The 26,457-nt window shown below is 46.3% G+C and overlaps 1 protein-coding gene across 2 annotated transcripts in view; it reads left to right on the forward strand.

Moving 5' to 3' along the window:
* Window positions 1-26,457, forward strand: part of HDHD5 (haloacid dehalogenase like hydrolase domain containing 5) — a 511,697-nt gene that overhangs the window by 127,621 nt on the left and 357,619 nt on the right. Inside the window, exon 1 of one of the 2 annotated variants that reach the window (XM_069628652.1) lies at window positions 6,557-6,738. The exons of the other annotated variant lie outside the window; for it this stretch is intronic. Coding sequence (XP_069484753.1) covers window positions 6,610-6,738 — 129 coding nt within the window. The 5' untranslated portion in view covers window positions 6,557-6,609. Of the gene's footprint in view, window positions 1-6,556; window positions 6,739-26,457 lie in introns of those variants that run through there. 2 annotated transcript variants of the gene reach the window in all.

Genomic DNA, 26,457 nt, shown 5'->3' on the forward strand with positions numbered 1-26,457 from the left:
GCCTTCCTCTGGGGTCCTTGAGTCCTTCCTGCACTCTTTATGGTGGCATATCTTTAGGCCCTCTGGCTCCTGGTGTCTCTCCCCCCTGGGGGCCCACTGTACTCAGCAAGCAGCTGGTATTGCTCTTCTGTACTCTCCTTCCTCTTCTCCGGTCGTCTGAGGAGTGCTCTAGTGCTCCAGCCCTCCTTAAGCAGAGCGTGCTCCAGAATCTGATCCCATCTCCCTTTTACTCTGTTTGTTTATAGCTGGTCACCTTTGCGGCATGCGCCCGCTTCCTGCCGGCACTGCGCTCTATGGAGTTGCTCCCCGTCTGTATTTTGTGTGTTTGCCGCCTCTCCCTCGGGGCCTCTTCAATCCTCCCCATAGCTGTGCCCCCCACTTGCGCACTTCACTTGCTCCCCTGCCCCCTTGCCTACTGGCCTGTGCAGCGCCGCTGGCTCTTGGGGGCTCTTCAGTTTCTGTTGAGTTGCTGGGGCTGTCCTGTGCTGCCCGGAGACCTTCACGGCCTCCCCTTCCTCCGGCCGTTAGTTCCGGCATTAATTCCTCCTTCACTCTGCCCCACTGGGGACTTCTCTCTGTCCCGGCTCCTCCCGGGCCCCCGCTCCTCTCGCACTCTGCTCTGCTGGCGGTCCTTCACCGCGGCTGATTCTCCTCTCCTTGCCCGGTCTCCTTCTGTTGTGCGCCTGCAATGTGGTCCTTGGTTGCGCCCCATCGATTCTCCTCTCCGCACCTTATTAGCCCACGACCCCCCCCCCCGCTTTCCTCTTGCTGGTCTCCTGCCCGGGTGCTGGGATCCCATGCTCCTCTCCACTGCCCGCCTTTATCGGATCGGGCACCTCTCGATTTCCCGATTGTCGTCACCCAGCAGACCTCAACTCACTCTTGTCAGGGGCTAGTCTTCATCGTGCGGCACCTTCCAACTCTCTTCTCCACGACTGTTTCTTTAGCTGCAGACCGGCGTCCCCGTTGCTCTCTGCTCCCGGCGGGAACATGCCGCCATTTTACTACTGATGAGGTCCAACCAGACCGAAACACGTGTCTGGGGTTGCTGTTGGTACTCTTGTTCAGAGGAGAATTGCCTAGCATTTCGGTGCTGGACTGCCCCAGGGCAGGACAAAGACTGATATGTTTGGGATATTTCTTCTCTGTAAGATAGTGAGCTAAAGACTCTGGTAAGTCTCTCGTAACCAGGACTAATGTCTGGCAGAGGGACTTCCAGGACCCCCCTTGTTAATTTGCATATTTAGTAGCTTTGGGTCTCACCCTAAGTTACTAGGGGAATCCAGACGTGGACCCCTTGCTCACTATTCTTAGAGAGGCACAGCTCCACCCTACTGATGAGGTCCAACCAGACCGAAACACGTGTCTGGGGTTGCTGTTGGTACTCTTGTTTAAAGAGGAATTGCCTAGCACTGCCCCAGGGTAGGACAAAGACTGATATGTTTGGGATATTTCTTCTCTGTGAAAGATAGTGAGCTAAAGACTCTGGGTAAATCTCTCGTAACCAGGACTAATGTCTGGCAGAGGGACTCCCAGGACCCCCCCTGTTAATTTGCCATTTTTTTTTCAGCTTACACACCCGACGCAGATCTGAGGGCTCCTCTCTCCCTCCACTCAAAGCTGGCATCCTTCTGCTGGCGTTCTTACTCAGGGTGTTCCCCCTGTATCTCCGCTGCACACAGTGCTAATTCTCAGTAAGCCTGATGGCAGTACTGCATTTATTTCGTCTGGCCTGGACAGAGCTGTTCCGATGTACGTCCACTCAGCTCACCATGTTGGCCACGCCCCCCTTTAGCCATGACTTTTACGGTTTGACCATCACATTCGACTTCACACCATGGTTGGGGCATCTAGCCCCATTTTGTCCATCCCTCACCACCAAAACCACATCCACTTCCGCTTGGTCATATTTTGTTACTCGCTGGACATGTGTCTATACCAAGGCGTCCCTCACTTGCACAGTGATAATATTCTAATCTTCCATTGCTTGTGCTCTCTACATGGAAGTTTGACTCTTTATGATCCTCATTTCTAAAAGGCTTAGTTCCTGTTTTGATTCTCACGCTGCACATTGGCAAGTCTGGTTCACTTTTGAGTTCCTGCAGGTTCATTCCTGACTTCTCGATATTATGGGCAATGTCAATCGTTGCAACCAAAGCCGGGTTTCTGCCCGTCCAGAAGCATTCCTTGTACACGTGTATTAGTCACTGATCCTGAAGAACTTGCTCTTCATCTTTTCTTTTGAAATCACATGTTGCCGCCAAGTAACTTAAGTCTGCGATGTACTTATCAATGCTTTCGTTATTGCTTTGTTTCTTTTAATAGAATATACATCTTCCTAACACATTTACTTTTGCCTTGAAGCAGGTTTCCAATTGAGTCATGTTAATGGCAACAACATCCATACGTGCCTCATCGACAACTGGTGGTAAATGTTTCATCAACCTCACACCTTTCTGGGCCCAAACAGCCAATTTGTTTGTGGCCCGGAACGTTTTTCCATCCTGTGCCTCCATAAAGGCTTCAAACAATTATCTCCATATTTCCCAGGTCACAGTGGGAGCCCCTGGTGTTGGCAGGAACATTGGTGGTTGACACACGGTCTGCACTCACAGCCAGTCTGCTGCTTCTTTTCTGCTCCTCCATCATGTCATCCATGATCTATATTACGTTTGCTCACAAGGCAACCCAGACCCAATTACTGCTCCTTCATTTTCACCTTATCCCTGAAGTTCATCTACTATCTTTCTGTGAGCGAGACGTGCTATTATCTACTAATCTTGCTGCTATGAGTTCACTGTATTTTCAATGCCAGCTGCACATTCAACTAATTTCCTTTGTTGTTTCCTCATTAGGAAAGCTCTGCTCCCTCTGACTCTTCCAGGCCTCTTCAGGTCATTCTGGAGAAGTCACACTCATCCCACAGACGAGCTCGGCTGCAGCCTTTCTTTCCTGCATGCTCCGCCCTCGTAAGTCACCTCGAAGTTCTGCATAGGTGGCACTTCCTGGCCTCATGCACCAAGGTTAGCGGTTTTCCCAGCACTGTTGCTGCCCCTCTGATCATCCATTCAGGTGCCTGTTAGCGGATATTGGTGGTGTGGGCCTCGGCTCAACTACGTTTTTACTTGCTGGGCTGTTCCTTCAGTTGGGAATCCCTGTCCTCGTCCACACAAAAGCGTTTAGCAACGGCATAGTGACACAACGATGGAGGGAGAAGTAAGGTGAAACATTAACAGGGTTCAATGGCTCAAAATATATGTATGTCTCTTCACTCTCCATCTTCACTCAAGAATGCACCAACTGGCACCTCCCGGCCCCAACATTACAAAACCCCAGCGCATGCTAGCGTGCTTAGCCAGTTACGTGGTACAGAGAGTTTTATCTTTGGGGTGAGTTAAGAGGTGGTAGGTTATCCTGATGATAAGGAATTTCTGTCTTGCAGTGATATCAGTGGTGATGAATTGGCAAAGTTTGAGTTGTTGGGAGCCTTAGGGGCAGGGTTGTTGCTAGGTCTGGAAAAGTCCCGGGGCTACGCTAATGTCGGATCTGTCGGGACTGGGGGCTAGCTAGCCTTTTGGTTGTAGCTCCTGAGATTCTATCCGGGGCTACAACCAAAACACCAGGGGCTTTAGCCCCCTCAGACACCCCCTAGCAACGCCTCTGCTTAGGGGATAGTGATAGGAACCCAAGTGGAAATGAGATGGTGAGATAAAGAAGGGGAGGGAGGGGGGCAGGTGTCCAGGGAGGTCGATTTTTTTATTGTTTGAGGACTTAACCATGAGACATGAAATGCCATCCAGAGTCTGACAGCATAGGAAGTTCGAGATGTAATGTAATGCAATATGGCATTTGTAGAGCACCTATTCCCATTGGTATGGTCTCAAAGTGCTGCAGTTGACGCATTCGGGGGACCGAAGTCCGTGGTATGGGAGGTTCGTCAGAGGTGATTAGAATGCATGTGTGCATTTAGGCAAATATGAAAGAGGCAGGTATGGCCAAGTCCCTGCTAGCGACTCTGTCGAGCTGGCTTGTGGAGGGTGCTGTGAGGTTGTTGGGAGAGTACGCGAGTCCAAGAGAGTGATTGTGTCCCGCTATACCGTATTTGTGCTGTGGGACTTAGTTGCATTCTAATGGCATAGGTGTCGTCAGTGCTTTAAGTGGGATTGGAAATCGATGGGGAGGCCTAGTTAGGGGGTGCGGCTTGTAAAAGTTGGAGCTGGGGCACACTGGCATTATACCTTTGATGCGCCCAGCTCCTCCTTTTAAACAAAAGAAGGGGCTGGGCGCACCAAAGGGTGTGACACCAGTGTGCCACAGCTCGCACACAGCAGACAGTGCTTTTATGCAAGGAGCCCGCTTTAACCACAGGCTCCTTGAATGAAAGGTCTGTACTTGAAACAGGAGGTGGGCTGGAGGGCCCAGCCTCTCCTTTTGTTTTTGAGTAACTAGTCATCGCCCAGCATCATGCTGTGTGATGACTAGTTAGTTACTCGAAACAAAAGGAGAGCTGGCCGTCCAGCCCTTCTCCTGTTTCGAGTACATACATCAGGCAGCCCACACTGCATGGCGGTCGTGGCTGCGTCTATCTTCCATCAACATGGAGTGTAATACATACCTGTGAGTCCTGGGTGGTTTCTTGTTTCGATGACGCGGTGCGGGTCCAGGCCTGAGGTTTGCCGGAGTCCTTTCTCTGTGTTGCTCGGTACATTCTTTGAGGAACTCATTGCTGCCCCAAATATCTGGCAGGTTGTTAAAATAACCTGAGGTGCATAATGGGTTTGTCAGGACACAGGAGGGGAGGGGGGAGCCAGGTCTTGACGGCCTTTCCGGGAGGCAAGGTGATCCTCTAAGCAGCGGTTGTTAAGAGGAATACTGTTCCAAATTGTGGGTGCTTGGACAGAAAAGGAGGATCCCCTATTCTGGTCGATTTGATGGGAGGGATGACGAGGAGGAGTGTAATGCCTGATCCCAGGTTTATAATGGGTTTGTAAGGGGTGAGCTTGTGTTATAGGCATTCTGGGCCTGTCTTGTGCAGTGCACAATGGGTGATGCACATGGCTTTGAAAGTGGGCCGTCACCGATTTCCTTGATGAAAAGCACAAAAACGCTGAGAATATTGCCCTAAACCTGTACAAATGAACAATATTTTTCGATTAATAAGGCATCATCTCTATAGTCAGCTCACATGCCTCACCCAGACATTCATTCCTTTCTGTCTTTTATAACTTAAGCACCCAACGTGTGCCTCCGATTGTTTTGGAAAAGCAAGAGGATTCAATTTAGGTATCCTCCTGTCCCGTGCACACTTTCAAATGTTTGGAAAAATCCACTACTGTCATTTGAACAAAAAGGTAAGAAAATAACATAGAGTTCTGTTAGTAACAAAGTAAAGTACACGAAATTATTGTAAACCAAAGGTACTTTATCAAAACAATATGGTTCAAATATGGTTTGATAAAGTACCTTTGGTTTACAATAATTTCGTGTACTTTACTTTGTTACTAACAGAACTCTATGTTATTTTCTTACCTTTTTGTTCAAATGACAGTAGTGGATTTTTCCAAACATTTGAAAGTGTGCAGGGGACGGTAGGATTCCTAAGTTGAATGCTCTTTCTTTTCATTGTCTAGTGTAGGGGCCTTGTGCCATGACCCCAGTTCCTCCCCCTCACCTAAACATTTAAGATTAATATTCAAAGTTCGAGATAACTATATACAAATTAGGTGCGCACCTCTATCCAACTTTTTCCGCCGATTGTTTTTCCCACACGTAGCGAAGGGGGCCTCCCACAAATTTATTTTTAAATGGGCCCCCACATTCCCACACATCTTCAGCCTGCGCTGTAGGCCTGCATAAGACGTGTGCGCTTTGTCTTTCTTAGGAAGCAGGTGTTATGACAAGCCAGTTATAGAACAGCTCACTTTTTACAAAACAGCGAAAGAATGCCCGTGGAAGATGCTTCTGTTTGTACACGACCAGAAGGCGGAGGATACAGATGTTTACGGAGTACCAACACCACCACCAGACAAGACTACTGAAGTGGCAGTGTAATCATCTTTTTAGAATACACGTTGGTGGCTCGCTGCGTGTTGCATAGCAACAGAGGGTGTCGTAGTTTGTGTCCATGGTTGTTTCGAGATAGAAAAGTAACACAAAAGAAGGACTAGACAAACCGAATGCTACACTGCTTTGTACGTAAACACAGCTAGGTCGAACGTTAACGTCAACATATTAAAATGAAAGATTTTCCAGAACTTCCACACTTTACGATATAATTAATTTTTATTCAGATAGCTTTTATATTTTTAACATATTTCACAAACATTACTAGTTCGTTTTGCAAATTACTTATACCATTTTGGTGTTTCAATGATATTACTGACTATGAAGGTTTAAAAATACTTTCAAATAATTAACAATAGTATTTAGCAATGTTATGGCTCTCCAATGGTCCTGATCGACAAGCGCATATATTCAAAGATGGCTGCCGCAGCTGAGCGTGGGATTGCATTGAGCATATCGTTCTAACTCTCCCTTCTTCCCTGTCAAGGAGAAACACAAGGAACTCGAGTAGCAGCAGTCGATACTCAAGCTTTCCCTACTGATTTGATGGCTCTGTTCAAGCACAGTTGCTCCCTGCTGGCAAGCTCCAGGGCATTGACGTCTGACTGGGCTCTTCTGAGTGCCAGGACCAGGCTATCTTGGGGTTACAGAAGCATAGGGGGGATTCCCATAGAGGTAAGCAAGACACCCATAGGTGACCTTCTTCACTGCTACCAAGTGGCCATACAAGACATTGCCTCCTTGCCCCCTTGCTTAAGAGCTACCTACCCAATCACAGTAACAGGCTACTTTTCCATATTAAGTGCTGTCCCTTTCCCCTGTAGGCGATAATAACACCCACTGTTCCACAATCCTTTAGTTATATATTTTGTTTTGCAACTTCTTACTGCTGGGCGTGGGCATACTTTGCAACCATTTGAGTCACCCTGGCAGGTGAAATCAGATTTAGCGGACACGAGCCCATGAATTACACTTCTTCTAGAATGTCTGCTTGCCATATATCACCAGAATCTAGGTATGACCAATTTCTGGTAATGCAGGCACAGGGGACGCCTGGAAGCCTTCTTTTGGTCACTGGCACAGTGTAGGGTCATCATGAATGGTTGACGGTGCAGATACATCTGAAGATTCAGGTGTGCCATGAGGTGAAACGCGACCTCTACAATGTCCCATTTAAAAAAATGCTGCAGATTACCCAATATTAGCATCTGCATAAGCACCCTCTGAATTGGGGACCTGCTAATTAAAAAAGGCCCTTCTCATAAGCTTCTTCACCTATGTCTACTGCTGGTTATATACGTAAAATGGAATAGCATTGGAAGAAATCTGGTTCTCCTTCAGAACTAGCTGCGCTCTTCACACTTTCTGTGATCTTGAGCTATTCTGCGTCAAATATCTTTACTATCAATATTTTATCACGTCTCTCGTCGCCTCCTTTTACCTCTGAAATTGACTATCTGTGTTTTTCCTTCTCTCCTGCTTCTCCACCTGGCTCCTCCATCCTCTAATCGGCCCTCTTTTTCTTATTTTACTATTCTTTCTTGATCTTTCCTCAGTCTCTTGCTCCAATCTGCCAATCTCACTGCTGCTCGATCAGACTCCCATGTATTGTCACTCTTTTACCTATCTTACTTCTCTCTAGCTCTTCTGTCTCGATTGGCGGTGTTCCCCTTTTCTTTCAGCATGGCATCGTTCTTAAAAAAAAAAAAAAAAAAAAAAGAAGCCTCTCTTAACCTCTCTCATCCTTCACTACCTTACTGTGCCTATTCATTCTTCTCTTTCTATGCTCTCTGACCCCACTGTTTACTCCCAACAATCCCTTTACTTTGTCTCCGGTTCCCTTCTGCCTCAAATGAAATCTGGCTTTCATCCTGCCCACTCTACTGAAATGATCTTCTTCATGTCATACAAAATCCAAACTTCTTGCCATTGTAAACAACCTGCTGCACCTTTTAGCATAGTAGGTTCTTCTGTTCTCTGATCTTCTCTTAGTATTTCCGGTTCTGCTCTTTCCTGGTTCAATGTTTGTCTCACTTATCACGCTTACTCTGTTTCGTTGGCTGGCGATTCCACCTGTGCTGTCCAGTTGCACTTTGCAGTACCACATTATTTAGTCCTTGTAACTTTTATTGTTGTCCCTACATTGTTCCTCTTCTTTCTATTACTCTTTCATTTGGCTTCTATTGTAATTTTTGCTTCGATGACTGGAGATATTTTTCTCTATCCACATTTTCTGTTCAACTCCATACTTCTCCATGTCTCTTTTCTGCCATTACGCTATGAACGCCCATTCGCTTTTAATATGATTTTAAATATTATTTTATCTATTGCAATCCTAGCTCGGAAGCATCGGAGACCTGTACAGCAGTATCCGGTAATATTAACCGGCAAGAGATTTGGTAGGCAGACAGTAATGCAGTACTCTGTTTGCATATATCTGTGTGTGTATGCAAAACAACACAGTAGCATCGTCTTGAGTTTAAGATGGTCTCACCTTGTCTGGTGAGCTTTGGAGTCTAGGTAAAGTCAAGATGTTACTGGAATAGCCAGATTTGCAGCTCTTTACAGGACAGGGGATGGGATTGCTACTAAAATGGAATTCCATAAAACAGGAGCATAGCGGGAGAATTAGTGTTTCCTAGTTTTCTCCCTGCATACACATCTAGTTTAAGTCTGTCAAAGGTCCTATTGATCATATGTTGCAATCTGCCACAGGCATTTAAATTTCCCACCATGTAAGGGGGTGTGTCATCTACGGTAGCCTTGCAAGTGATTTTTACAGGCCTTTGTTACCAGGATCCTAGCTTTTAGGGATAACCAGTGCAGCTTGCATGGATTGCAGTAGACGTGGTAGAACCTGCGGGCCCCAGTGATATGTGTTGCTGTGACATGTGCTGCCTAAAGGGGGGCTAGCTGTGTGGCTGGAAGCCCAGCTTGTAGGGTGTTTCCTCCAACTATGTGACAGATTACCAGAGTCTGTATTACAATTCGGAGGTCCTGGGACGGCAGGAAGGGTTTGATATTACGTAGTATGGTGATTTGATGGCAGGCAATTTGGGCCTTGCTAGTTATGTGTTGTTGAAAGGATAGGCTGCGATCAGAAATACATCCTAGAAAGTTCCTTTAGTTGGAGAGTTTGGTAAATCCACCCAGGTGCACACCGTCTAGCCACTTTTCAGTGGGAACCTGCTTGACTGGTGGGCCTACGAGGAGGAATTCTGTCTTGGGAGTGTTAAGTTTGAAATAGGTGCTTGACATCCATGTTTGAATGGTAGCAAGGCCTGCAGAGAGCAGGCAATGTCCTGGGGACACCTGACCTTTAGTTATAGCTGAGTGTCATCCACGTACACTTGTATTGAGATATTGGAGTCAGTTAGGAGCGCGCAGAGGGGTCATTTATAGATTAAATAAGAACGGTTAGAGGATGTGGGGGCCTTTGGAGCACACGTGGCAGTGTGCCAACCTTGGGGAACCTATCTGGATGATCATGTCTCCTATATAAGTATGAGGAGAATTATTTCATGATGGTGCCTGCAAAGGCCATTTTGTAAGTAAGGAGGGGCAGCATGTCATGGGCGACCATGGTTTGGATGTTGCAAAGGACTAATGGGCATGCATAACATGTATTGGTATTTTGCAAGACATTATCAACCACTTAGATGATAATGATGTGTTATTTATATAGCGCCTTAATCCAAAGCGCTTTACAGAGCACATATTTACATACAATATCACCCAACCGAAATTGGTACTGATTTATCAACCTCGGAAGGATGAAAGGCTGAGTTGGCCTTGCCGGGATTCGAACCTGCGACTTGCAGATAATGCTCAGATTGCAGCAGCGAGTGCTCAACCCGCTGAGCTATCTTTCTGGCTTTTATGGCTGTCTCTGTGCTGCATTTTGGCCTGAAACAGGATTGATAATCCTGAAGCAGAATGAGATGGTCAATTTTAGCGAGCAGCTAATTTCCAAATGCCTTCCCAATTATATTTCAGAAGAAAGGGAGTCTAGTGATAGGATCGTGGTTTTGCCAGATCCTCTAATTCAAGGGCAGTATTTGTCAAGTGAATTTGCTACCACTGTGTTTGACGTAGGGTTAATACATTGCTCGACGGCTGCAAAGGATTCCTTTGCTCCTGTTATGGGCTGGTGCAATGATGTTGGTCTAATAGGTAGCTTTGGCCTCATTGATGAGGGTCTGACAGTTAGACTTTTTACGGTCTTGAGCGCTAGGAGGTCTTCTGGTTGGTATGCCTTGCGCCATTATATTTCTAATGACCGCATCACACTTTTGTTACTGTTGGAGCTTTTGGGTTTACCCAATGGGCAGAGGTTTGTGTCCTGGCCTGGTTTACTTTGATTGGTGTGTCTGTGTTGGTCCAAACCTTTTGAGGTTTGGTAAAAGGAGTTGAATAGAGATAAGGCCTTCCGAGAGGAAGGGAAGTTAAAGAATCTTTCATCCATGGTGTTTGCTAGCAAAGTTTTGAATGATCGTAGTTCGACCATTCAGTGTTTATTCTGGACTTTATGGGATACCATGGTGTGAGTTGGGGAGAAAGGGTATAGGGGTGTGATCTGACCAGTCAAGGGCAGTGGGGTCAGCACCATTTAGGAGGAAGGTGGAGGGGAGGATTATGATGTTGGTGGAGGAGACCACAAGTTCAGTAGGACCCATCGATTCAACTAGGGATAAGAGGACTTTACTGGTATTCTTAGTTGGGTGGGTGCCAGGAGATTGAATTCTCCAGCATTGGATCTTTCATAGATTCAGATGCTTGAATATTCCCCGTCGTCAGACTGGGAATCCTCGGTGATAAATTAAATAATAATAATAATTTTTTTTTAAAATATATATATATATATATACATACACTGCCACCTAGCAGTGCATGTACATAGCCCATTATAGCCTATGAGCCACTTCATTGTGTAGTCCCTCCACCTCACTTTGGTCCTTTATGGCCCCAGCCAATGAGGTGGCAGGGCTTAAGCTCCGCCCCCGGCAGCCATCTTCAGATTTTTCACCGCAGTCTATCAGACACAGGGAATCCTCAAGCTCTCTGAGCTTTTCCAAATTCTTTCTACTTTTTTGTAAAATATATTCCATCTTGTTCCCCTTCCTAGGGGCTTTCTTTCCAATTAACCTTGGTGGCAAAACTTGTTGTTTTCCTCTCAAAATCGTCGACTGAACTTCTCTTCAGAAATGGAGGCACCTCAGGCTGTCAGGAAGCCTTCCCTGTTCAGGGACTGCACGAGGTGCAAGAAGAAATTGGTTTACTACAAGGACCCCCACGAGCATTGCATTTATTGTCTGTACCCACATGACATTAAAAAATGCGAGATTTGTAAAACTTTTTCCACCAAGACCCTTCATGACAGGCATAGAAGACTCCTTTCATACCTGGAATCCAGGGATCAATCTTCGGACGAAGAGTCTGTCCGAACAGCTCCTGTCCAATCCAGCACTCCACCTGAGAGGCAAACTTCAAAGAGAAGGGCCTCTTCAGTGGAAAGGAGTTCCTCTCCCAAATCCAAAAAGAGGAAGCTGGAATTGATACCCTTTCTGCCTCCAGTTGACCTTTCAAGCCAGAAAAAGTCAGCAAAATCTGCCTCCAGAGGTAAGGAGGAGTTTGCAACAAACGGGGGGGGGCAGTCGTCGGCGGGTAAACCGCCCACGAATGAAGGGAAAGGTAAAGGCCCGTCATCGGCCATACCGTCGACGAAACCAGCATCGACGACGACGATGCTTAAGACATCGTCGACAGTTAGATCATTGTCATCGGACATGTCGACCACGAAGCAATCGTCGACGAGCAAGAAACACCACTCGTCCACGAAGCATTCATCCATGACACAGTCGTCCACGGAGCACACTCCACATTCGTCAACGAAGCCCTCGTCGACTGGAAAATCTCAGTCGTCGACGGGAAAATCTCAGTCGACAGCGAAGCCCTCGTCGACGGGAAAATCTCAGTCGTTGACGGGAAAATCTCAGTCGTCGGCGAAGCCCTCGTCGACGGGAATAACACCATCCATAACGCCTTCAGAGGCACCGCAAATTTCGGCAGTTACAGAGGAATTACTGCCTCTTACTCTTGAAGCTCCTGTCATTACAAGCAATATCATTGAGAAGAATACTGTAACTGAACCTCTGGTGCAGCAATTTTCACCTTTGGGGCACATGGCAGAACTTCCGGATATAATTCTTCAGGAAGAATTCTCTGATGCAGAAGTGGTGGAAGAGTCCATCGGTCCCTTACCGAAACAATACAGCTCTCCTTGGCACCCGTCCACGGGAGAATCCGAATATCCTCATGACCCGGTGCTCATGTTATCCGTGCAGAGGATTGTAGAAGAATTTTACAAACGGCAAAGGGAGAAGCAAGTTCCGATTAATCCCATTCCTAGAGAGTCATCCCCGATTCCAGGCACATCGGGTTGCTCTCCTTACAGGAGTAGACCGCAAAAATGGATGAGATCACCTGCTCGAAGACCGAGGAGCAGCACCCACAGTGCTTCACCTACAAGAGTCCCGTCACCACAGTCATCGCACAGACCGCGATCTCCGGACGTAGATCCCACCATGGTACCGTCCACCATCTCGGTATCAGACTGGCAGGAGGATCCTTTTGGTGATTTTTCGGAACCAGAAGAAGGAGAAATAACTCAGGAGCCAGACGCACACAGTGATTGGGATGACTACGTCGTCGAGAAGCCCAGGAGGAGAGACTCGCCGGGCAAGGCCTCACCGCCGGATGATCTCGTTTCTTTCCACACCATAATAGGTAAAGCCGCAGAACTGTTTAAAATTCAGGTTTCTTCGGAGGAAAGGCAATCAGTGCTCTATGAGCACAGGGACAAACGAAGGAGGACAGTGACTACAATTCCCCTCCTCGATACCATCTGGGATTCCGGATCCAAGATCCTATCTACGCCCTTATCGACTCCGGCGTTGGTGTCCAGGCCAGAAAAGAAGTATAAAGCTCCGGATTCGGCACCGCTTTGTTTAAGGGGTCATACGAAACCGGACTCAGTTATTACAGTGGCGGCCAGAAAGAAACTCGCCAACCCCTCCTCACCTTTGTCGGCACCACCGGATAAGGACGGATGCAAATTGGAAGCCATGGGCAGGAAAGTTTCATCTTCTGCATCACTTACAATCAGAGCGGGTAATGCACTGGCCATGACCGCACGATTCGATCGCGAGCTTTGGCTCCGCATGTCTAACTTGGCGAAACAATTACCACCGGAGCTCCAGGAGGAGGCAAAATCCATTATCGCGGATGGTGAAGCAACATCGGATCACATGATCGACGCGGCAGTTGATGTGGCCGAATCAGGCTTCAGGCAGATGGCGCACGGTACAGTGCTCAGAAGGCAGGCCTATATGAAGGCTACTAACTTTAGACCTGAAGTTCAGGCGCAGATTCTGGACATGCCATTTGACGGTCAAGATCTCTTTGGGAAAAAGATAGACGACCATTTGAAAGCAATCAAGACAGACACTGACACAGCCAGAGCCATCAGTTCTTTAAAGGACAAAAGTAAGGACCATCGGTCTTTTCGTCCCTATAGAGGTGCATCTTCCAAATTCAGGGGATACAGTCGTTCCTCCTCCTATGGTCAGAAAGCACAAGGCGGCACGTACCAAGGCAATAAATATCAGTCATCCAACAGATACGCCCATAGAGGCAGACGTGGCTCCGCCCAAGGGAAGTCGCAAGGCAAGCAGAACTGACGACCAATCTCCCCCCCCCTTCGCCACGCCCCGGTGGGGGGAAGGGTGAGCCAGTTTTTCCAGCGCTGGCGGTCAATTACATCGGACAAATGGGTGTTACAGGTGATCCGAAAGGGTCACACCTTGGAATTTCTGGACCAACCTCCTTCCCTGCCTCCAATTCCCCGCGGAGTACATATGCTAAGCCAGGTCATGTCCGAAGTGAAAAAACTGCTCCAGAAGGCAGCAGTAGAACCAGTACCCTATTCTCAGAGGGGAAAAGGTTTCTACTCCCGATTCTTCCGGGTCAGAAAGAAAAACGGTCAATGGAGGCCCATCTTGGACCTGAGGGCTCTCAACAAGTTCATCAAGCGCATAACTTTCAAGATGGTAGCTCTACAAGGGGTGCTACCTTGGTTAAACAAGCACGACTTCTTGGCCACTTTAGACTTGGAGGATGCTTATTTCCACATCCCGATCCATCCAGCACACAGGCAGTTCCTCAGGTTCACAGTGGGAGGGCTCCACTTTCAGTTTCAAGTGCTTCCGTTCGGCCTAAAATCGGCGCCAAGAGTTTTCACGAAATGCCTGGCACCGGTAGCGGCAAGTCTCAGGAGAGCAGGAACGGACGTTTTTCCATACCTGGACGATTGGCTGATAAAGGCAAGTTCAGCTGCAAAGGCTCGTTCGGCAGTGTCAAGGACGGTCAACCTCCTAAAAGAGTTAGGTTTCTCCATCAACCAGACGAAGTCCTGCCTCGTCCCCAGCAAGGTAGCTCTCTTCCTGGGAGCCGAGCTAGACTCCAGCATTCCCAGAGTGAGACCATCCACAGAGAGAATAGCAGCGATTCTACGCTTAACTTCGAACTTCCTACAGAAAGAGACAACATCTGTGCGCTCTTACAAATCCCTATTGGGCATGATGTGATCATGCATATTCCTCATACCGAACTGCAGGCTTCGCATGAGGCCGGTTCAGGAAGCTCTGGACCACCAATGGAAACAAGCTTTCGGATGCTGGGAAGACATTGTCCAGATTCCATCGACGTTGCACAAGGCCCTTCGATGGTGGAACGCTCCGAGGAATCTTCTACAGGGAATGCCGTTTCAAGCACCGACATCGACCCTCCTGCTGCGGACGGACGCTTCCTTATCAGGCTGGGTCGCTCATCTTGCGGACCTCCAAACCAAGGGATCTTGGTCGGCACAAGAGTCCCAACTCCACATCAACGTGTTGGAGCTCAGGGCCGTAAGGTTGGCGCTGAAAGCCTTCCTACCGGTTATAGCTGGTCAAGTTCTTACAGTCCAGACAGACAACACGACCTCCATGCACTATACAAACAAGCAGGGAGGCACGAGGTCTCAGATTCTGTCGCAAGAAGCCCAACAGCTATGGGCATGGGCCTTGCGTTACGGGATACAGATCAGGGCAGAGCACCTTCCAGGAGTGGACAATGTCCTAGCGGACAGATTAAGCAGAGAATACACAGCGTCACACGAGTGGGAGTTGGACGACAGAGAAACCCGACGGATATTTGCCTTATGGGGCCATCCGCAGATCGACCTTTTTGCCACCAGGAACAACAAAAAATGCAAAAGATTTGCGTCAAGATACCCCGAGCACCAATCGCTGGGAGACGCGTTCTCAGTGGATTGGTCGGGGAAGCTCCTCTACGCCTTCCCACCCATTCCCCTCATTTCGAGGGTACTTCGCAGGGTGAAAGAACAGGATTGTTCCTTGATTCTTATTGCACCCGATTGGGCACGGCAAGTCTGGTACCCGACGCTGAGACATCTATCCTGCAAAACCCCGATTCGTCTCAAATCACATCAATATCTACTGACACAACAGAACCACAAGGTCCTCCACCACGACCCGAGGAGCCTGTCCCTCAAAGCATGGTTCCTGAGCAGCGTAAACTGATGCACCTAAAGTTACCATCAGAATGCTGGGATATCATCAGGGCCGCTAGAGCCCCGTCCACGCAACTCACCTACACCAGAAAATGGACCAGGTTTTCCAAATGGTGCGAGACCTCTGCGATCGATCCCCTCACGGCCTCGGTTGACCAAATTCTGCCTTACTTGTTGCACCTGGCTAAATCAGGGCTCTCACTGTCCTCTATCAAGGTCCATCTGTCAGCCATAGCGGCCTACACAGTAACCGCGGAGACGCAAGCCTTACTCTCCTTACCAGCGATCAAGATCTTCCTGAAAGGACTGATGCGTACTTATCCGCCTACACCTACACCAGTTCCGGACTGGAGCCTCAACACCGTCTTAACAGCCCTCATGCAACCTCCCTTCGAGCCCATACATAGATGCGATATGAAATTCTTGTCCTGGAAGACATCCTTCCTGGTAGCCATCACATCGGCCAGAAGGATCAGTGAGTTGCAAGCTTTGTCTTCGGAACCTCCTTTTACCTTGTTCCAGAAAGACCGCGTCATCTTAAGGCCTCACCCGAAGTTCCTCCCCAAGGTACTTTCGGAGATGTCGTTCACTGAACGGATTGTTTTACCAACCTTCTTCCAGAATCACGCTTCGGAAGCGGAAAGGACGTTACACTCTCTAGACGTGTCTAGGGTGTTGAAGTTTTACTTGCAAAGAACCAAGGAGTTCCGCTCCTCAAACCGGCTATTCATTTCCTTCTCTGGCCGTACCAAGGGCCAACTTATATCCAAACAAAGCCTGGCACGCTGGGTATCGTCCTGCATCACCCACTGTCATCAGTTGAAAGGCGACCCTTTAACTAGACCGCCGTCTGCGCACTCCACCAGAGGAAGGGCGGCGTCAACAGCATTTCACGCAGCGGTGGCCTTGAAAGACATATGCAGAGCTGCCACGTGGAGCACTCTACATACTTTCGCGAAACACTACTGCCTGACTGAAGATACCAACAAAGAAACTGCAGTTGGACAGGCAGTGCTCCGCCATCTCTTTGTATAAGGTAGGACCAGCCTCCTTTCCCACCTTTCCCGAAGTATGTAACCGTTGTGTTGCTGCATGGTAAAGGTTTGATCAGAAATATGTTTTTCTGTAATTATGCATATCTGTTTATAATGGTGGCATGTTTTAACTGCTTGGTATTCTATTCAAGCATCTGAATCTATGAAAGATCCAATGCTGGAGAAGTCTTAGTTACTTACCTGTAACTGTATTCTCCAGCATTGGTATCTTTCATAGATTCACATGCGCCCGCCTCCCCTGAGAGGCTGCTCCTATGCTCGGCATCCATCATACTGTAATCTCTACGGTTCAAAATCTGAAGATGGCTGCCGGGGGCAGTGTATGTATATATATATATATATATAATATATATATATATATATATATATATATATATATATATATAAAAATATATATTATTATTATTTAATTTATCACCGAATATTCAAGCATGTAAATCTATGAAAGATACCAATGCTGGAGAAATACAGTTACAGGTAAGTAACTAAGACTTCTTCAAGGTAGATGTTATTCACATGCAAGGTTGAGACTGACAAGATTACGTCTGTAATCTCTTGGAAGATGCCACACCTGTGAAGTGGTCTGTAAATGAGGTTGACGGTGGCTGAGAGGGAGACTTTTCATGTAATGGTTTCTATTATGTTAAGGGGTGGTTGGGTATGAATTGACACAGGCCATTCATTTTTGTGGATGAATTCCATGCTCCCCTGTCTTCCGTGATTGGATTGCATGTTAAATGCTATAACTCAATGGCACGAGGACATCGAAGATTTGGGAGAAGGTTGGCATAAACCCAGTTTTCATGATAAAGATTGCGTTGAGTTTATGGTGGGTTTTGAGGTTGAAGATGTCGGGCATGTGTGCAGTGGTTATTTTAGCTTTGATCATAGGGAGTGTGGGTTGTGGGGTGATGGGAGGTAGTTTGAGGAGGTTAGCTAGTTTGGGTAACTGTTGGGGTGCAAGCTTTTGAACGGACAGTTCATAGGGAGAGTACGGATGTGCTCCGGTGTTAGGAGAGACATGGTGATGATTTCCTATGGAAAGGAACAAGTTGTCTGACCTTCGATCTTCCAGGCATTAATGCGTACGAACAGATGGCATCCTTTGTAGGTCCTTTGCTGAGGATGCTCTCTGTGTAGGAAGCCTGGGGGAGACTTTTGATAAAGCCTGAGTTAGACGTGGCTGAGGAACCCGGAGCAGTTATGGTTGTTGGCAAAGTGGTGGGGAGCAAGGTAACATTACCTGTACTTCTCGCATGCTGCAGCTGTCTGTGGTGGTAAGTGGCCCTGAGCTTCCAGGGCAGAGCTGATAACGTCCAATGAGGTCGGGGTGGAGGCCAACTGGTGAGGGTTATCCAGGAGGCAGGAAGCAGGGTCACGTGACTTGCGCTTCAGTCCTGCTGGTGATGGTAATTGTCCCAAGTCTGCCTAAAAGGCATTGATAAAGCTAGAGGTGGGTTTGGCTGGAGTGCCGGCGGATATCGGCATGGAGGCATGTAGAAAGGTCATATGTTCTGCACTTCACTCTACTGCTGGTGGTGGTGGTAAGTGGCCCCAGGCTGCCAGAGTGTTGTTGATAAAGGTCAAGATGGGCGTGACTGAGAGGGCTGGAGCCATGGTGGAAAGCTGCAAGGAGGCAGGATTTAAGATCACGTGACCTGTACATCGCTCCTGTCCCTGCTGGCGATCGTGGTGGTAAATGACCCTAGTCTGCCGGAGTGGCACTGATAACGCTCGAAGTGGGCATGGCTGAGTAGGTTGCAGCGTTGCTGGTGGTCAGCAAGCAGGCAGAAAGGAAGGAAGACCACATGGCTTGCACAACATTGCTGCTTCCGGTGGCAATATGCAGCTGTAGACGTGGATACGTAATGAAAGAAAGAGGGGATTGGGAACAGCAAAAGAAGACACCAAGACATTTAGTGGTGGTTGACAGATGGGTGGAGGAAAGCTCACATAAACCACACCAGCTGACCAACTGCAAAAGGAACAGGTCTGGAATGCTGCTTAATTTTGCGAAAGAAAGGGCGACGCAAAACGAGAAGGCACCTACAGATTATCAGTGATTGATTGGTAGGTGGGCCAGAGGCCACTTGACCTAGATGCACTTGCAGCAGCTGACCTACTGAAAACAAGAGGCTCGAATGCTACTTGGGTAGGGAAAGAAAGGCAAGGGGGGGGAAAGAAAAAAAGGGACAAAAAAAGGCACCAACAGATTAGCAGTGATTGATGGGATGGAGGACACATGGCTTAGATCCAGTTCCACCAGATGGCCAACTTTTCTTCTTATTCCTACCAAAACCTACAGTCCCTTTTTATCCACCCCTCCCCTCGTGAAAGTCTACACACTCCCATTTATTTTGCCCCAAACTCTCTCCCTACCCTCTTCATCTGCCGGAATAGCCGAATAATCTTTACTTCTCATTTTTTCTGTACATATTTGTTCTCTCAATCGTTCCTATTGCTTTCAGCTTTATTATAGTCGTAACATCTGCCCTTTTCGATCTTCTTTGCTACCAATATTCTTATTCCCACAATGTTTTTTTCACAACTTGATTACTGTGCTTCCCTCGTCCCCCCTTAGTCTATGTTTTTAACTCTAATTTTCATTTTGTTAGTCAACTTCCTCCAATTTTATATTTCTCCATCTGTTACTACTCTCTACTGGCTTCTTTCCATGACTGCCTTCAGTTTCATTATAATGGCCCTGCTCCCTTATTTCTCTTTTTGTGCCCCTTTGTATTCTTCTAGCCTTTTATTCTACTGGCTGTGCTATATCCTACCTGTGCTCAGTCCTGCTTTCACGCCAATTTATTCTTCACCCCCAAATCTTTGAAATGCCCTCTCTCTGTTTCTTTTTGCTCTTCCTCAAAATCTTTTTTTTCTTGTGCTTCCCCAAACCTAACATGTATTTTCCTTTCAGTTGACTCTTGCTTTGCTATATAATTGTTACTTTTAATTCATCTCTCTGGACAGTTCTTTGGTGAATTCAAATAAATAGATTGAAGGGAATGGGAGGGTACCTGATTCAAAGGCAAAAGTAGTCTTTTCAACCATTTCTTGGATTTGAACCGCAGTGATGAAGGCCAACATCAGGCCTGGTTTCATTCGTATGATGAGAGCAGTCTTGGGAGGACCACAGGATTCTCTTCTCTTTTGATTATACCTTCTACATTTGCATCTTCCCCTCTCTTTGCAGGAGGAAACTGGGCTTGCTTACTCCTGTAATGTCGTTCGCATAGGTTTTGTTTTTTTCACCCTCATACACATGAGAAACAGCACACATTCCATACATTGAAAACGATTCCCACTCACCCTAATCCTTTTTCCTCCCCTGCAATCAAATAAGCACGTGCCTGTAGTCTGTCTTCTTCTTTCAAAATAGTTATTATTGATCTTTTTGGCACAAGCATACTTAAACGCAAACATTAAGGTGGTGCACGTTGAAAACATAATCAACATGTTAGTCTCTGGCTTCTAAGCACGTCATTTCTTGCCTGTAGCAGTTGCATCCAGTTCCTTGAATCTGGCCTCCACTATGGTCATCAAATATACCTGGTCACTTGCCTTCAATGTGTTCTCAGCAGTGGGAGATCAAGGAGGATAGAGAGGCCACAAAAGCATCTACATTTTCTGGTAATACCTATGCATTGCAGTACATCTGATATTCCTCTCTAGCGAATCGATGGGTCACTATTTGCACCAACACCCAGTGTGTTAATTTATTTAAGAGCTTATACTTTGCACACCACACAATAAGTTGACACTGGGAAAGATGGAGCGAGGCGAGTATAGCGGAAGGGAAAAATCTAAACTGTGAGTAAGGTCTTAAAAGTTTTCCTTGTAAATTACAGTCTGTGATTGAACAACGTGCCAGGTCAGTAATTGTTTCCTTTATTACAGTAAGGATGTAGCATGGTGGATGTGGGAAGGAAGAGTGTTGTACACAAAAGAATCTGACGCTGAAATCCTGATGTTTTCTATGCCATGGTGTTTGGAAGGCTTAACATTTAAAAGCATCTGTTCTGCAGAATGTCCATCTAAGTGGGATGGCAAGAATGATTCCTGCTTGCCAGGTAAGTAGGAGCAGCTTGTTGAGGAATTTGAAGGTACAAAAGCTTGGAAAACAACATTCCTGGAATTTCAAAATAAATCAATGATTTCTGATCCAAAACCAGGAGAGAGTGGGTTAGCCAGCCGTGTATATGGTATGATTGTGGCTGCATACAAAGGAAATGATTCACTGAGGGAGGAATGGAGCAGGAGAATTGAAAGCGAGATTGATGAAAGTGAGTGGTCTCGTATGTGTGTGAATGTCAAACTATGCTCTCTGGGGCTAACAGAGAGATCACGTCAAATCAAGATTTTGAACCGGGTCTTCTGGATACTGGAGCGATTAGAGAAGAGAGGCATGAGTGATAATTTGGATTGTTGGGCTTGTGTACAAAGAGTCTGGAATGCTGGAGCATATGTTATAGGATTGCACACGAGTAAGAGGTTTTTGGTTGGAGTATGATCCTATCTGTGCAAAGGTTATAGGTGAAAGGCTAAAATATGATTTCAAGACTGGTGTTGGGATGTGATGTAATGTTGGAAGATCTGACTATTTGTCAGAAAAAAAATGATTTTCAGAAGCGCTATGGTGGGGAAAAAAATAATCCTGAGAGGATGGAAGACAGCAGATCCCATTGATATAGCTGTGTGGCTCGGTGAAATGCATAATCTTGCAGAGATGGAAAGAGTGCTTTACCGAAGAGATAAGAAAATGGCTTTGTTTGAAAAGATTTGGGGAAAGTTTCTAACTTTATACTGATCAGTTGATTACAAATATGAACCTTGAATTTGGGGGGGGTGATTTCTATTGTATTAATATAATCATATGTATATTATGTATAGTTGTAATTTCATTGCTGTATAACTAAAATAAAATTTTCAAAAAAAAGATTTCTGATCCACCCTCCTCCCCTCTACATTTCTATTCTTCCAATCTTTTGTTTCAATTATTTTATTGCCATTTTTGAATTTAAACATGCCCCCAAACTTCCCCGAGACAGTAGGCATCTCTTTTAATCTTAACAGTTTGTGTTCTCAAACCAACTCTAATAGGGTTCATCTCCTCGGGCATAGCCCCACTCTCGAGTTACTACAGAGATACGATAGTACTACGTCCCAGTCGGTTACATGTCTTTACAAAGATATTTGTATATCGAGTGCATGTTTTACCAAATTAATTCTACCTAAAATTCATTTACTGAATTTAAATCCACAAAGTGAAAAGCGTTTATATATTGAAACTTTTACCGAAAAACCCTAAAACCGATGATACATTCAGAGCTCTGAGAAAAGGACCCTGCCTGGGTATAATCTTTGAACATGGAAATACAGTTGAACTCAAACGTTTGTTGTAATTGAAGGACTGCGACTTGATTACTGAGCCGGAGCAGAGTCAATTCCGAAAAGAAAACATTATAAAAATTCATAGGAGTATTGCATTCAACATAAAGTGTTACACATTTAAATTTAAACTTGCCACAGCAAACTGAAAAACTGGAAAAGACACGAATCCAGCAAGAAATCCACATCCATGAGAGAGCAATCCAAGCATGAAATGCCAAAAAAACAGAAATCCAAGGAAAAAAAAATAACAAATTGAAAAAAACCTCCAGGAATACTGGTGGGAAAACTATAACAAATCCCAAAAAGTCAGGGAAAAGCACCCAAAATCTGTTAAAAAAAATAAATAAAAAAATTAAATAAAATCCATCGGAAAAGGATAAAAAAAAATCCAAAACCGACCCATAATGGCCGAAACTGATGTATTTCAATGCAACTCAAATAAATAAATGAACAAAACAGTGACCGCAGGTGGACAAAAAAGATATTGCCACGAAACAGTTAACATTTAAAAATACATTGCAAAGTCATTATATTAATTAATATAAAGGTTTTTAATGCATGTTTTCGATTTAAGATAATTTTTCTTAAAAACTTCGATATAAAAGTTTCACTACAAAACTTTCAATGAAAAAGGACTCGAGAAAAGTTATTTCGATATATAGACTGTATACTATGGAGATACAATAGTACCACGTCCCAGTCTGCCCCAAATCTCTGTAACTCTCCTTGCAGAGAGTAAGTCACTCACTCTAAGGCCACAAATTGCCAGACTTTGGCCAACCAGTCCTGTTTGTTTGGGACCACTCTAGACTTCCATTTTTCAGCCACCAATAGTGATGTTGCCATGCTGAGAATCACATGGGCCTTCTTCTGAGTTCTAGTTGGCAATGGCTCCAGGACGCACCCCAACATGGCTTCTGCAATGTCCTTGAAGACCTGTATGCCAAATATGTCTGACGTCGACTTTCTTACATACTCCCAGAACTTCACCAGTTTCCCGCACTCCCATCAAATGTGCCCGGGGAGTTGCATCCTCTCCAGCGTTTACCTGACACCATTGGGTAGAATTTATGAAGCCTCATCGGGGTGAGATGCCACTGGACCATACTCTTGATCCACATTTCCCTAATGTGCACTGCCCTGGTAAAGCGGGGGATGGCTGCGCACAATTATTCCCACTGTTCCCCTTCTATTTCCTGCACCACTGTCTCCTCCCATTCTTTCATATATGGCCATTTCTCCTTTTCGCGGGACGAGAATATCTTAGAGGTCCGCGATTATGTGAGCCTCCCCCGTGTTGCTCATCACAAATTTCTCAAAGATGGTAAGATCCCTTGTTGCTGCCTTTCTAACCTCAGGTTTTTTCACCCAGTGCCTTAACTGGGAATATCTAAACCTCTCCTCCTCCCCTAAGTTGAAATCTTTTTATACTGTTCATACATTTTTACCCCCACACTCCCTTCCGTCAAGTCCTGGAGCACCTGGCACCCCCTTGTCCCACTTCCCAAAATCTCGCTCCCTCCTGTCCCAGGGAAAACTGTCGGTTCTGCAATATGGTTTCAATGAGGATGGAAAGGTCATTAGCCCAACCTTCTTAACCAGGACGTCCTGTAACTCTCCCACCAAGGCCGTGATCCTGCTCTTGTACATATTTTTTGGCCTGTCTGTCTTCAGGCACCATAGTACCCTGTCTAGTGGTCTTTCCACCACTGCCCTGTCCATATTTTCCCATACCTTTTCTTGGTCAGATCTGAACCACTCCTGTATCACTCTAACCTGCGCCGCTAAGTAACACAGATATAAATGTGGAAACCCCAAGCCCCCCTTGTGAGTAGGTGTCATTAATAGTCCCATTGACAGTCGCAGCTTTTTATTATTTCAGATAAACTTGCTTGCCAGGCCCTGAAGTTCCTTAAAACAAAATTGGGGTGGCATTAATTGGGAGAGCCTGAAAGTGATGGAGTATCTTGGGGAGGATCACCATCTTCAGAACATTTATTCTCCCTAGCCACAAAATCGTGGTTAATCTGCTCCAGAAGCGGTGGATAGTTCTCCTTCTATATCCCCCCTGATTGCTCCCGTAAGATGAACACCCAAGTAACGAATGCTCCCGATGGCCCAATTATAGGGGGGACCTCTCTTTCAACCTATTCACCTTCACCTTTGTCATGTTCAGATTAAGCAATTCTAATTTGAACGTTAATTTTCAAACTCGCCACCCTACCAAACTCCCCCAATTACTTCCCCAACCCTGGTAACGTAGTCTCTGGGTTTGTTATTGCTAATGGCATGTCATCCGCGAAGGCCATCACCTTGTGGGTCTCTTTGCCAAACTTAATCCCTGTGATGTCTGGGGATTCCCTTATACGGGAGAGAAGGGGTTCCAAATGGATTGCGTAAAGGAGTGGGGAGAGCGGGCACTCCTGCTTCCTACCCCGGGATACCCTTATACTTTCCTAGATCTGGCCATTTATTGCCAGGCGAAGTATGGGATCCTTGTAGTTAGCCCTCACCATATTTATGAACCTCTTCCCCCTCAACCCCATGGCCTCCATAGTGTGGAAGAGGAACGACCACTCTACCTGGGCAAAGGCTTTCTCTGCATCCAAAGCCAAGACCACCGCGGGCATATTGGTCAGGGTAGCTTTCTCCATGAGTTGACACACCCTCCGCGTATTGTCGGAAGCCTGCTTGTTTTTAATAAATCCAGATTGGTTGACTTCGATCAGCTTTGGGAGTACCCTCTCTAATCGGGTCACCAATATCTTGGTGTATATTTTTGCGTTCAAGTTGATGAGGGAAATGAGTCGGTAGGACCTGCATAGCTCCAGGTCCTTATTGGACTTTAGAAGTAAAACTACTTTGGCCTTCTCCATAGAACGGGCAATTCTCCCGGACGACCTGAATAAGAGCACTAAAGTCAGTATCAGGGTTTCCCGGAAAATGTTGTAGATGCTGGCCAGGTAGCCATCCGGTCCGGGTGCTTTCCCTTTTGGTAGTGACTGGATCGTGGTCCTCACCACCTCTGGGGTGATTGCCCCCTCTAACTCGTCGCTCTCCTCTTGGGTGAGCCTTGTCAAAGAGGTCCTCACCAGGAAGTCTGAGGATGCACATTTTGCTCACCCCCAACCTGGTACAAGGGACCCCACCAATAAGACCCATACCAAGTAAGTCAAGTCATCCATTTATTCATCTAGCCTTTCGCGAAAGGGCATGACTCCCTGCACATTCAGAAGACTGCACAGGAGTGAGCTAAGCATTCAAAGTTCATACAGCTTGTATACATTTTGGTTAACATTGCATTCAATAGCTGGCACTTAGTCCAGACAAAAATCTGCAGTCGTTGACAGCTGGTTGCACGCCCTGTTTCACGTCTTGGTTTGTGCAAAGGATTTCTTGCATACTCATTCCTGTAGCTTAACAGTTATATCTGCAGCTGCACATACACACCACGCCTGCCTTAACCTCAGGCGGCCTAGTTCGGGAAAATCGCTTGTGTGGTTGCATAACTAATACATATCTTCTGTGACAGACTTGTGTCCCACCCCTGCTCTGCTCTTCTTGGAATACCAAAGGTCTTAGTCATAAGCTATCAGCCCTTCCTTCGAAAGTGTCAAAGGCTTCTGAGAAGGGTTTATCTTGCTGAAAACATGAGCACCAACTGAAGCGACATGGCCAGCTCTCCTATTCAGAATCCACAAGTCTTGTTGGGCCCCCCTTCTCCGGTGAGTCTGTCGCATAAAGGCTCAAATAAAATTCCCTGAAGGCACTTAGGATGTCCTAGTTCGAGGTGGAGTTCCTTGTTGTGCCAGACCTAATCTTTAATATGGTCCTGACTCCTGGCACCCTCCTTTTTTCTTTAACTGTCTCGCTAGTAGCCTATCCACCTTGTTAGCTTTAATGTAAGATTTCTACTGCAGATATGAATGACTGCTCTGCCCTCTTTGATTGGAGAACGTCCAGTTGCCCCCTAACTCCCTATACTCTTTATTGATCGCGTTACTGGTGTCGTTCTGCATCCTGGACATTATCCCCTTCAGCTGTTCTTCAACGTCTTTCTGCAACTGATTCCTTTTTGTTTTTATCTCTGTACCTTCCTAGCTATCACCTCCCCCCTCATTTTGGCCTTAAACACATACTCATACAGTTTGTGCTGCTATCCCCCGTCTATTTTTTGTTACAAAGAAATCCTTAATCCATCCCCTGAAATTCTCACAAATTGCTGGGTCGTTAAGGAGGTTCATCCGGGAACGTCCACCTCCAAACCCCTGGGCCCCCTCTCCTCCTTTGCAGTGAGAGGCCTACAGGCGCATG

This window comes from Ambystoma mexicanum, chromosome 12 (assembly GCF_040938575.1).
Source record: "Ambystoma mexicanum isolate Mex_15411 chromosome 12, UKY_AmexF1_1, whole genome shotgun sequence".
Classification (NCBI taxonomy): domain Eukaryota; kingdom Metazoa; phylum Chordata; class Amphibia; order Caudata; family Ambystomatidae; genus Ambystoma; species Ambystoma mexicanum.